The sequence below is a fragment of the Aegilops tauschii genome, chromosome 3 (genome assembly GCF_002575655.3).
Source record: "Aegilops tauschii subsp. strangulata cultivar AL8/78 chromosome 3, Aet v6.0, whole genome shotgun sequence".
In the NCBI taxonomy this organism is placed as follows: domain Eukaryota; kingdom Viridiplantae; phylum Streptophyta; class Magnoliopsida; order Poales; family Poaceae; genus Aegilops; species Aegilops tauschii.
This window is the reverse complement of record NC_053037.3, coordinates 125,334,609-125,347,639: the sequence shown is the minus strand read 5'-3', so window position 1 is coordinate 125,347,639 and position 13,031 is coordinate 125,334,609. Positions and strand designations below refer to the sequence as shown.

Sequence of the window (13,031 nt, the reverse complement as noted above, 5' to 3'; positions counted from 1 at the left end):
CAATATAACAGTAGCCTCCGGGACCGGGTTACCTTTCCCTCCATCGTCCTGGGGTTCTTAAATTTGCTGAAACTGGCAAGATTTGCTGAGTCATGTCATCATAGCCCCCGAGTCTCAAAGGTGACTCGAGGAGTTGGCTTGAAACTCTCCATATTTGACCGTGATGTAAACCGGCATAACTTGTATATCATTGGTGTTGATAGCACGATGTGAATCCACAGAAGGTTGAGGTGACTGCGGCAGGTTATAAATGATCCCGTATGAGCCGTGTCAGCAACTCAGCCAATGGTTCCTTCCAACTGGCGAGTGGAAGTTAACCAAATTGTAGTGGCGGCGACTTGTGCGCCTGCCCATTGAGCCACCCAGTGCAGACGGCGGTTGATAGTATATGATAATTTACCTCCATTTTGTTGAAAGAAAACCGGGCTACCCAAGCTGTGACTTGCTCATACCCAATAAACAGCTCATGCAGACAGGTGCGGCCTGGCGTGTTGAAGTAGACCAGGCCGCGAGAGATGGAGGGAAAATACGACCTCAGCATCAGACGCGGTACATACAGATGAGTTGGTCACGACGTTGTAAACCGGTGTGGACGGGCGAGTCAATCGCAGGCGCGGTAAACCGCGCGGATTGGCGAGTCAACCACGTCGTGTTGATGTAGTGAACAATTGTCCTGTATCAGAAACATCGCAAGCCAGAGCAATTGCTCTTTTTAAATAAAACAATATATAATATATAAAAATTTACTGGATTGATTTCACCTGATATGTCACGCTAGAAATTATCCACCGCGGAGTTGATGATCATCACGGTAAAGCTGAAACCAATCACGGCCGAGTCGGCCACGGGAGCTTACAGATGAGTCGGCCGCGGCGTTGTAAGCCGGTGCGGTCGGGCGAGTCAATCGCAGGAGCGGTAAGCCATGCGGACGCCGAGTCGGCCGCGGGGGCGGACGGGTAAGTTGTCCGTGGCATTGTATGGCGGCGCAGATGGGCAAGTTGTCCTCCGCGTTATAAACCGGTGCGGATGCGTGAACCGCCACGAGGGCAGATGAGCGAGTTGTCCGTGGTGTTGTAAGGCGGCGTGGACGGGCGAGTTGGCCAAGGCATTGTAAGCCGGCGCAGGGGTCCGTTGAATAAGGATGACCACCTGTGCCAAATAATGTTGGCACCCCTCCATCTCCGCGGTATAATGCCACTTTGTAATTAATAATTCTCCTGCATATAAAACACAGCAAGGGAAAGTAGTTTTTGCTCGGACGAATTAATATGTGCTTGAAAAACAAGGTAAATAACACCTGGTATTTGTCGGAGCTCGATCCAGTTGTGATAACAAAGCGACCATGAAAATCAGCCGGTAGGTACAGTCAGCCGCGGCATTGCAAACGGTGCAGACGGAAGAATCAATCACAAGGACGGTAAGCCGTGCGGACGACAAGTCAATCACGGGCACAGTCCCGGCTAATTGATGTAAACCGGACTGCAGGGGACGGCGGCCTGTGCGTGCTTATTTGGTAATTCGCGCGGTCCTGACGAATTGATGCAGATCGGACCGCGGGAACGGCGGCTTGCACGCATGCCTGTCGAGCAGCGTGGCATGGACGAATCCTAATGCATGCACTCCGTATCCGCGATATAATGGCATAAAAAATTTATCCTGTGTAAAAATATTACAAGGCAAAGTAATTGTTCTTCAAAAAACAATAAGTGTTTAATAAGATAAATTTAGATGGATATCACCTGACTCGTCCGGATAACCGCGGCGCTATAAGCCGGTGCGGACGGGCGAGTCAATCACGAAGACTGATCCGGAGGTGGGTCGCTCGTGCATGTTGAACCCCCCCTCCCTTTTTTCCGAAACACCCGGGTTTTTGAATCACGCGTCTGCTGTCGGAATCGCGCGTCATGACGACTCAAAAGATTGTTGGAAGTGACGCAATAAAAAATGCCAGCAAAAAACTCTTGAGCTGAATAGATCTGCGAGCATAAAATAGCACGAGCAGACAACATATGTTTTGTATAACACGCACTTAATACGCAGAGTAATTTAACGGAGACGAGTGCACCTGATTACATCTGTAGACATCTGCAGAGCAATTTGGAAACAAGGCGAGGCGGCGTGGCCGGGGTGGCTCGACGCGCCGGCGAGGTAACTTGGTGGCGGCAACTTGTGGCAGCAGAACCGGTTCAACCCGGCGGAGGACATCAGTGAAGGATGATCAGCGCCGGCGACTTAAACCCAGCAAGATGAGACCACGACATCGGGCTTCGACAGCGGAGGTGGCAGCCTCTGGTGCGACGGTACCTGCAGCGGCAGTGGAACGACTCCATGCCCACGACCCCATCCGATCCGGGTCGTGGTTGCTTTTTTTTCTTCTCTATAGTACTAGAGCGCTAGTTTTCCTGCTCTTTACTTTTTGCTTTGAATAATGATTGACTGGTCTAACCAGCAGCCGCTGATCAGTTCCATTTGATGTAAAGTGCTTCACGTGGGAAGTAGCAATCCTAGTTGAACACCAAAGTGCTAGTATTAATTAATGCAGTCTTCATCTTCGTGACCATCAAGTAGTAGTACTACTGTCAATCGGATAGTCTTTTTAGTTTCTTGTCTTTCTAATTCTTTCCAATTGCTGCTAGCAGATTCCTTCAGTACACGGACTCGATCCGCGGTCGCTATCGGCGCTTGCCTTTTATTTCTTCTCAGAAGGCAACAACAGTTTTAGTCCCTTCGGGACTTGTACTGTGTCGAGAGGAGCAGCATAAAAAACCGCAACGACAGGCTAAGCTTGCTTTTGTCTTGTATTCCTGCCGGTTTAGCAGAACTAAAACGCTTCAGGACCTGAGCTTGTCACCCCATAGTAGCGATTTGAGGGACCCGGTGGATCAGACAGCGAGGCGGATCCGACAACAATAGATCGCCCTGCGTTGGCGGCGAACAGAACGCCAAAACCCTAATAATTTAACCCTTTTTTTCAATCTCATATACTATGTGCCAGCACTCCTTCATCTGGCTTTATCGTGTCGACTCTTCTTGAACCGGACAGTTGCAAGCTTCTCGATCCATGAAGAATCCCTCCAAGAACTCAACACCACCGTGCGCAGGCCCCACGGTGGGCGCCAACTGTCGTGAATTTGTCACGTCAGATGTCCTAGTAAAAGGACTTAGTGTTGAGGCCAGCGCATCTATGTAGTAGCTTGAGAGGGGTTGAGCGGAATCGAGAGACGCAACACAAGACAAAGATTTAGACAGCTTCGGGCCCCGGGAAACATCATCCGGTAATAACCCTACATGCTGTTTGTGGCTAGGTCTCATTATCATCATGAGGGAGACGCCGTAAACCGGCTCTTTGTGTCTAGCCCTAGAGATTGTTTCTTCTTGCTTGTCTCTTGTCCCTCTTTGGGGAGCCCTGCCCCTCCTTATATATGTTGAAGGGGCGGGTTACATGTGGAGTCCTATTAGGATTAGGACTAGTCTATCTCTAATACAAACCGGATACAAGTCTAGGTCTTAACTCCTTGTAAGGTAAATATTCCTCATGCCTTTACTCTTAAACCGGCCCACCATTAACATCAACCGGCCTTCTGGGCCTTGAGCCTTGTCATCCGTCCGCCGCCCGCCGGGTTACCAGTGTGTCATAATGTTTAAGCAGGTTGCTTGTAAACCGCCAGGTCAGGGCAGGTAGCCAGTAAATCGCCAAGTGTCAGCGGGGTCTTCAAATAAACCGCCAAGTCCGGCCGGGTTATACTTCCGGCCGGTTTACGCCGCGGGGTATATCCCTGACAAGTAGTTTTCTTCACTGGTACGTTAAATAAAGAGTTTCGTTTCGTACTTACATAATTTAAAATGATTGTTATGGAGAGAATAAGAAAACCACTCCACTATATATTAGTCGTATACATGAGTACTATATGGACACAGCTTCATTGACTTTAGTGCACCTGCCTTTGGGTTTATGATAGGTGGGCCCAAAATGTGGCTGGCCCACCTGTCATACAGCCAAAAGCAGGTGCAGTTAAGGCACCGGAGCTCAGTCAGTACTAGAATATATATATATATATATAAGCTGGAGCCTCAGTTCTTGTTCACTAGGGATTGCACTCTCCACACTCTTGCCGCACTACATATATATACACGCTGGAGGCTCAGCGTTCCTTTGCTAGGGTTTGCTATATTCACAGTCTCTCACCCTCTTCACCAGATCTAAACAAGACTGCGTTGTGGCCTCTGTCCCTCTCACCCCCCTCACAGACAGCTGGCGAAGGAGGCGTCCGGATCCCGTCGCACCGGGAAGGGGAGGAGGTGCAGCGTTCACTCTATCGCCTTCGGCGAGGAAGTCAGTCCACTGCCAGCTGCGCTTTTCTCTTTCACCCAGCGCCTGCGCCGGAGGGCCACCGACCCCTTCTTCCTCGCTGTCGTACGTAATGTGGGCAGATCCGACCTCCCGCCGCACGCCTTGCCACATCCCGACAACCCTAAGGTATACGTTTCTTTGAAACCGTCATTGGTCTAGCTGCATGCTGATCTTTTCGATTCTGTAGTCGAATCTAGGTCTTGCTTCAAAGAGGAAAGAAGGGTGCGGTGGGGTGGAGCATGAATCTAGGACGTGGTTCAATGAGGAAAGGAGGGAGGGAAAGTAGTATAGACTAGCTATCCAGCCGCTTTGTTGGTCGAAAAGGGAAAAGGGGGTAACCCAGTACAGACATCTGTAAGGAATCGAACTCTTTGTTGAAAAGGGAAAGAAACTGGGGGGGTCGGGTAGTTTGTGCAGGACTAGATTTGCTGCCCTCACATCGGAAAAAGTTTCAAAGAGAACAAATATGGGACCAACGCAGATATGCTGCTTGGCTACATACTCTGCATCACCCATTTATACGTGTGGACGCACATGGTGCTGGCATGTCCCATGTCCCATCCACATGATCGTGCAGTGTGTTTTGAGATGTTGTGCTACTTGTATTGGTACTGTTTTAAATAAATGTTGAATTGAAGCTATTGTATTGCTGTCTTTTCCCATTAAGTAGTGAACAAAAATGGGACCAACCCATACATTATGCTTGTTGCTTTGTTACAACAAACTCTGCATCACCCCCTTTATGAGTAGATGGAAGCACATGTTGTTGTTGCGCCCACTCTCCCCTGGAACTGTTTATGCTTTTTGTTCATCTAATGCCGCTGGTAAAATTAAGCAATGCCACTCTCAGAATTAACTACTGAATCTTATTTCAAAACTGCAACACTTGTTAGGGATTGGCGGGACTACCATTTTTGTGGCCGCATGTTTCATCCTCCTTTATTTGCCAGTAATTGATTCCTTTTTTGCCTCTGTTAAAATAGGGATATCTATTCAACTTGTTTCTATTGCGACATTTTGCTTCGCTTAATTTTGGTGGAACTGCACAAAATGTGACCGGACTTCCATATATGTGTTGAGATCTCTTTTAGATCTTCCTCAGGCGTTGTTTCAAATCTTGGTCTTGAAAGGTCAGTACCGACTTTCCTCAGAATTAACTACTGAATCTTAGTTCAAAACTGCAACACTTGTTAGGGATCGACGGGAGTACCATTTCTGTTAGGGATCCGCCGGAGTACATGTTTAAGAAATGTATTGTTCAGATAATGTCTCTGTTATTATATATCAGTTACAGTGTTTTACAAATGGTACTTTCCTGCTTTGTAGTTCTTTCTACATGTTTAACCAAGGTATTGTTAAGATAATGTCTCTGTTAAAATGAATCAGTCGCATTGTTTTAGGAATGATACTTTTCTGCTTTGTCGTTCTTTATACATGTTGAAACAAGGCATTGTTAAGATAATGTCTCAGTTAATATGAATGAATCACACTGATTGAGAATTGCTACTCTCCTGCTTTGTTTCCCATTAAGATAAGGTAGATCAGTAGATGTTTTTCTTCTGGGAGTACAAGTCATCAACCGTTATTTCTCAGTAATTGTTTCCCTTATACCTTTTGTTGCTTACAGGGATATCAAAATTAAAGCTCGGTTTTATTCCGACTTTGATTTTAGTTGAACTGCACAAAGGGAGCCAATGTGTCCAAGGCAAACTGCTGCATTAGTGGGTCCAGTTGGTCTTAGCACTTTGCAGAAAGAAGCAGTCACTGTTTGCGCTACATTACACAAGGAATGATCGAGAAGCTTTACAGAGTATTAGTAGACGCTGGTGACATGATAGTCTGCAGAGAGCACATAGGAAACTCTACAACACGTGGAGTGCACTGGGCAAAAAGTGCCCAAACAAGTAGAGGAAGCCAGGACAGGACTCCAAATCTGTCAATGTCATTCTAAGCAACAATGATGGGGCATCTGGGTATGGTAATCTGTTTACCGTACTTTCAGTTTGTTAGTCCACCGATTGGTGGGTTGACGCTGGGGCCAATATTCATGTGTGTGTTGCTGTGTCTTTGTTTTCTTGCAGCATATAAATACGATATCCACAGGGATGCTCAACTTGATTTTAGTGGAACTGCACAAAATGTCCAGATGGCTTGTGTGCTCCACAATACTTCATCATGCACAATACATCAAATGGTTCTCTAATCATTCGTCGTCACCTTGAGCCACCGGACTATATGTTTGAATGGTGCTGCCAGCGTCGGCCATTAAGAAGGGTAAGAAGAAAGACAAAAAGAGAGATGGCTGCTTTACTTGTGGTTTGGAGGAACACTGGGCAAACAAGTTCCCAAACAAGTACCAAGAAGCCAGGACAGGACTCCAAGTCTGTCAATGTCACTCTAAGCAACAATGATGGGGCATCTGGGTATGGTAATTTGTTTACCATACTTTCAGTTTGTTAGTCCACCGATTGGTGGGTTGACAATGGGCCAATATTCATGTGTGTGTGATAACCCACAAGTATAGGGGATCGCAACAGTTTTGGAGGGTAGAGTATTCAACCCAAATTTATTGATTCGACACAAGGGGAGCCAAAGAATATTCTCAAGTATTAGCAACTGAGTTGTCAATTCAGCCACACCTGGATAACTTAATATCTGCAGCAAAGTATTTAGTAGCAAAGTAATATGGAAGTAACGGTAACGGTAGCAAAAGTAATATTTTTGGGTTTTGTAGTGATTGTAACAGTAACAACGGAAAAGTAAATAAGCGAAGAACAATATGTGAAAAGCTCATAGGCATTGGATTGGTGATGGAGAATTATGCCGGATGCGGTTCATCATGTAACAATCATAATATAGGGTGACACAGAACTAGCTCCAATTCATCAATGTAATGTAGTCATGTATTCCGAATATAGTCATACGTGCTTATGGAAAAGAACTTGCATGACATCTTTTGTCCTACCCTCCCATGGCAGCGGGGTCCTAATGGAAACTAAGGGATATTAAGGCCTCCTTTTAATAGATTACCGGAACAAAGCATTAGCACATAGTGAATACATGAACTCCTCAAACTATGGTCATCACCGAGAGTGGTCCCGATTATTGTCACTTCAGGGTTGCCGGATCATAACACATAGTAGGTGACTATAGGCTTGCAAGATAGGATCAAGAACTCACATATATTCATGAAAACATAATAGGTTCAGATCTGAAATCATGGCACTCGGGCCCTAGTGACAAGCATTAAGCATAGCAAAGTCATAGCAACATCAATCTCAGAACGTAGTGGATACTAGGGATCAAACCCTAACAAAACTAACTCAATTACATGATAGATCTCATCCAACCCATCACCGTCCAGCAAGCCTACGATGGAATTACTCACCCACGGCGGTGAGCATCATGAAATTGGTGATGGAGGATGGTTGATGATGACGATGGCGACGAATCCCCCTCTCCGGAGCCCCGAACGGACTCGAGATCAGCCCTCCCGAGAGGTTTTAGGGCTTGGCGGCTGCTCCGTATCGTAAAACGCGATGAATCCTTCTCTCTGAATTTTTTTCTCCCCGAAAGTGAATATATGGAGTTGGAGTTGAGGTCGGTGGAGCGTCAAGGGGCCCACGAGGCAGGGGGCGCGACCTCCACCCTCGTGGACAGGGTGTGGGCCCCCTGACGTGGATTTTTCTTCCAGTATTTTTCTTACTTTCCAAATTGATGTTCCGTGGAGTTTCAGGTCATTCTGAGAACTTTTGTTTCTGCACATAAACAACACCATGGAAAGTCTGCTGAAAACAGCGTCAGTCCGGGTTAGTTCCATTCAAATCATGCAAGTTAGAGTCCAAAACAAGGGAAAAAGTGTTTGGAAAAGTAGATACGACGGAGACGTATAACTCCCCCAAGCTTAAACCTTTGCTTGTCCTCAAGCAATTCAGTTGATAAACTGAAAGTGATAAAGAAAAACTTTTACAAACTCTGTTTGCTCTTGTTGTTGTAAATATGTAAAGCCAGCATTCAAGTTTTCAACAAAGATTATGACTAACCACATTCACAATAACTCTTAGGTCTCATGTTTACTCATGTCAATGGCATAATCAACTAGCGAGCGATAATAATAAATCTCAGATGACAACACTTTCTCAAAACAATCATAATATAATATAATAAGATGGTATCTCGCTAGCCCTTTCTGAGACCGCAAAACATAAATGCAGAGCACCTTTAAAGATCAAGGACTGACTAGACATTGTAACTCATGGTAAAAGAGATCCAGTCATAGTCATACCCAATATAAATTAATAGTAATGGATGCAAATGATAGCTGCGCTCTCTAGCTAGTTCTCTTTAATAAGAGGGTGATGACTCAACATAAAAGTAAATAGATAGGCCCTTCGCAGAGGGAAGCAAGGATTTGTAGAGGTGCCAGAGCTCGGTTTTAAAGCAGAGATAAATAATATTTTGAGCGGCATACTTTCATTGTCAACATAACAACCAAGAGATGGCGATATCTTCCATGCTACACACATTATAGGCGGTTCCCAAACAAAATGGTAAAGTTTATACTCCCCCTCACTACTAGAAAAAGGCTTACTAGTGGCGCACCAGTTTTGCCTACTAATGGCGCACTACTGGTGCGCCACTAGCACCACGCCACTAGAATATTTTAGTAATGGCGCACCACAGGTGCGCCATTAGTATCTGGTATACTAATGGCGCACCACGGGTGCACCATTAGTATCCCAAAGGTGCGCCATTAGTAAGTGGTATACTAATGGCGCACCAGATGGAAGTGCGCCATTAGTAACATTTAAAAAAAATCATTTTTTCTTAATCTCAGGTCACTATTTCACATATGAGATATCCAACACATATATATACAACAAGCATCCATATAAAAATCATATCCAACACACAAGTTTCATCATATATACATACATAGCCAACACATAGTTCCATCGTTACATATTACAAAAGTTTCACATTGTTCATCCAACACCGTTATCCATCCAACACCATCTTACAAAAGTTTCACATAGTTCAGTTCTCATTGTTCTTCTCCTTCTCCTTCCTCAGCCTGATGCGCCAAGAGCGGCGAGGCGGTGGAGGCAGCTGTGGGATGTAGTCTTCTACCACAATTGGCGTGGTCATGTCGCCCAGCTGTGGGATCGCCGGCGCCACCACCGGTGCGTGGTCATTGTCAGGCACCACCACCATCGCGAGGCCACCTTCAGGCAGGACGGGCACGACCATCGCTAGGTCATCCTCAGCCACCACCATCTCTTGCCCATGGTCAGCCACCACCATCTCTTGCCCATGGTCAGCCACCACCATCTCTTGCCCTTGGTCAGCCACCACCAGCGCTAGGTCATCCGCAGCCTGATGCCCATCGTCATCCTGCAGCTCCTCATCCCCACTCTGCTCCTCTTCTCCCCCACTCCAGTCCGGATCATCCTTCTTGCTGTCTTTGCTGCTGCCAGAATCGCTGCTGCTTTCGCTAAAGCCAGAATCGCTGCTGCTTTGGCTGTAGCCAGTGTCGCTGCTGCTGCTCCCATTGCCTGTCCAAATGCAACAATGGCCGTTAACAATCGATGTGAGACAAAGCCAAATGTAGAGGAATAAGAAGAGGCAGAACGCACTGGCATCTTCGTCGTCAGCGTAGCGCATGCGACACATAGTCGTGTTGAAAACCTTCACGATGAGCATTGTGGCGTCATCGTCGTACCTGAAGAGAAGAAAGTACCCTGTCCGCAGGTCGTAGGCACTGTAGAACTTGTCCCAGCCATGGCACAGGTACATGTGGCCCTCCTCGATCACCAACTCCACGTCCCACAGCCTGCGAACCCCGCCGCCGGCCTGTCGGAGCTTCACATTATGTGGCGGATCTTCACCCAACATGTTCATAAAAGTGTCAGGCAGCCTCTGCAATTTGGGACAAGGAGTGATGTAGCAAACAACAGAGTTATCATAATGAGATGGGTGAAGGGGAGATCTCTCGTTTTATATACCTGCCTCGTGGCTGATACTGAAGTCCCAAGTATGACACTGAAGAACTCGAAAGCATCCAACTCGTACTCCGGTGAGGCAGAGCGGCGGTGGCTGCTTCCCCCATCTCTGATAAGCAGCAGAAGAGACCAATTAGTACCCTTACAACATCACATTGCAAATAGATGAATTGTGTAGGTATGCATGGATTTAAGATTATTTGTTTAAAGCCAATTTGTCAATGATTAATATGATATCTCAATTTCCACCAAATAATACATTTGTTATACACCACATTTTCTTTTCCTTTGGAAAAGAAAAAAGCACACTGCATTCAAGTGAATGTATCTTTTATTGCAAAGCCACAACTTAGCAATAGATTCAAAGTTAACTATTGGCACCTAGAAAAGCATTTCAACATCTTCACAGATTTTACTAGCTACAATACATTCAAAAAATAAATGATATACAGTTTGTATCTCTTTGGAATGAACACACTCTAAGGGTTTTGCCATCCCCCTTTTCCTTAGATTGTCACAAGTCATGATTTTGTTCTGGGAGAACATCCAAATGAAACCTTATACCCTAGGGGGCAATTTAATACTCCATACTACAGGAACATACAAAGGTTGCATCCATTGAGCTCCAGCTGTAGCTGCCACTGAGGTATCCATGAGCCATCATGCCAGCCAGCCAGGAAATAAACTTTACTTTCCAAAGGAAAAAAATACAATGCATATATAGATAGATGAGCATGTTCAGTTTACAAGAATGAATATAAACAAGCAAAGAATGCATGCATGCATATCAAGAGTTGGCATCTACAGGTTCTCCAAAATGAGTAGAAAGGGAGCATGCTGACATCTATACAAGCCAATAATGATTTACTACTCAATGGAACAGGGTAAGATAAACACCAGTCAATAAATTTACTACATCAAAAGGAGTAAAACTCAACAATGCAGCACGATCTCTGAACCTAACCTTTGTTTAGTATGGGTATGACAAATCAATGAGTTGGTCATCACAATGTCAAATGCCATTGGAAGACAAGAAATCAGGTCATCACATAACAACAATTGGATGGCCTCGTGAACAACCAAGACTTCCTTGAATGGCTGCCAAGTTACTATAGCAGGCTCAAAAGTCAAGTAAACTGAAGATTGACCTTCTGAAGGTCTAAGTATGGCTGTGCTGTCAGGTTACTACTAGCAGCAACATGGAAGTAGACTTGATGATAACTATTGCACAAATATGTAAGAAAGGAGCAAGTGCATCTACTTATTGGAACAAGCCTGACAGTGGGAAAGCTATAAACTTATAATGACCGTGTTCAGATAAAAGATTGCAACCAAGCAAATCTGGAAAATGTATTATCAACTATAAAATATGGGTTGCAAACCAAACAACTAAGCATACTTTGTCAGATGATAACTATTGCAAACCAAACAAGTAAGCAGAGCACATGTATATACCTGTATCACTGTCTTGGAGCCAACAAACGCCTCAATTTTTCTCCAACCGCGATCGAACCTGTTACGCAGAAACACAAACAGAGAGATACATGTAACTAACGAGGACAGACAGACAAGGTAACAAGAACTCCACAGCTCAATTAAGCCTATACATGTAACTAACGAGGACCATGTCATTATCATGGCAGTCCACTATATATTTTTATGACAAAATACATCATTATCAGGGCACATTATGGCCATTTTCTTACATGATGCCAAGCTAATGACTGACATCTGTTCTTGGCAAATGATGAGTCTCTGGTGCCCCTTGCAAATTGTTGATGCCACATTGTACTTGTACCCCATATGTTTAAGCCCAAACACAAAAACATCACCACAAGGACTGAGATAAAAACTAATACTATCATGTACTTGAAGAAACCCTGTTCTTTTCTCTTGCCGTTTTGAACCTGACACACACTGCATCATCACATATTTTCCTAGAAATTCAGCACAGCATGTTGGGGGTGAGGGGCATCACCTCGAATCACCTAGAGGACGCCGGCGGGGAGAGAAACCTAGGGGGAAGGAGGGGAGGAGAGAGGAGGAATCACCTAGAGGACGCCGGCGTCGAGGAGGTTGCGGGCGGTGATCCGGAGGAAGGGGCCCGTGATGTCGTCGGCGTCCTTGGCCGCCTTCTTGACCTTCCGAGCAGAAGAAGGCACGGGTGGTGAGAGGAGGAGGAGGAGAAGCTAGGGTGATGGGGGAAGGGAGGGAGGGGACGTACGTGCTGGGGTGTAACATCCCAAATTTTCAATTTGGTATGTTATACATAGATCATCTTGCATATCATATTTTTATTGCATTTGACGAATCCTCGATAAATCCTAAGCAACTCAAGGACCCTCGGAGAGAGTTGGGGATTTTCTCGATTTTCATATTTGATTTTCATCAACTAATAAAACGAGGATTTTGGTTTTAATTATTTTCTCTCCGGAAAAATATTTCATTAAAAATAAATGAGGGGAGAAAATATGACTTCTCCAAAACAATTGAAATATTGGAGGAAAAGTGTTAAAATCATTTATTGGATTTTATTCCGAGTTTTGTTTGCAATTTTAATTGCATTAAAAAAATATTGCACGTTTTCAAAAATTTATTTTGTGTCAAAAATGTTCACCCTGTTCTAAATATTCTAACTAGACGGGGAAAATTTATTTTATCTTTTTTGGACTTTTATT

At 45.0% G+C, this 13,031-nt stretch overlaps 1 protein-coding gene across 1 annotated transcript; it reads right to left on the bottom strand.

The window, feature by feature from the left end:
* Window positions 1–540: 540 nt before the first annotated feature.
* LOC141042765 (uncharacterized) lies at window positions 541–10,571 on the bottom strand. Its single transcript, XM_073511653.1, has 3 exons — window positions 9,988–10,571; window positions 9,690–9,906; window positions 541–673 (listed from the first exon to the last, which is right to left on the bottom strand). Exons 1-3 carry the CDS (start codon window positions 10,250–10,252, stop codon window positions 541–543), a joined length of 615 nt encoding a protein of 204 aa, XP_073367754.1. The 5' UTR covers window positions 10,253–10,571.
* Window positions 10,572–13,031: the final 2,460 nt, after the last annotated feature.

What these genes read in the sequence shown, in the direction of transcription:
- LOC141042765 (XM_073511653.1), bottom strand. Translation starts at nt 10,252, where the DNA reads ATGAACATGTTGGGTGAAGATCCGCCACATAATGTGAAGCTCCGACAG. An exon ending in CGCTGACGACGAAGATGCCA is followed by an intron (nt 9,907 to 9,987) that starts GTGCGTTCTGCC and finishes GCATTTGGACAG; the next exon opens with GCAATGGGAGCAGCAGCAGC. An exon ending in CTGGTGGTGGCTGACCAAGG is followed by an intron (nt 674 to 9,689) that starts GCAAGAGATGGT and finishes TTTCTGATACAG; the next exon opens with GACAATTGTTCACTACATCA.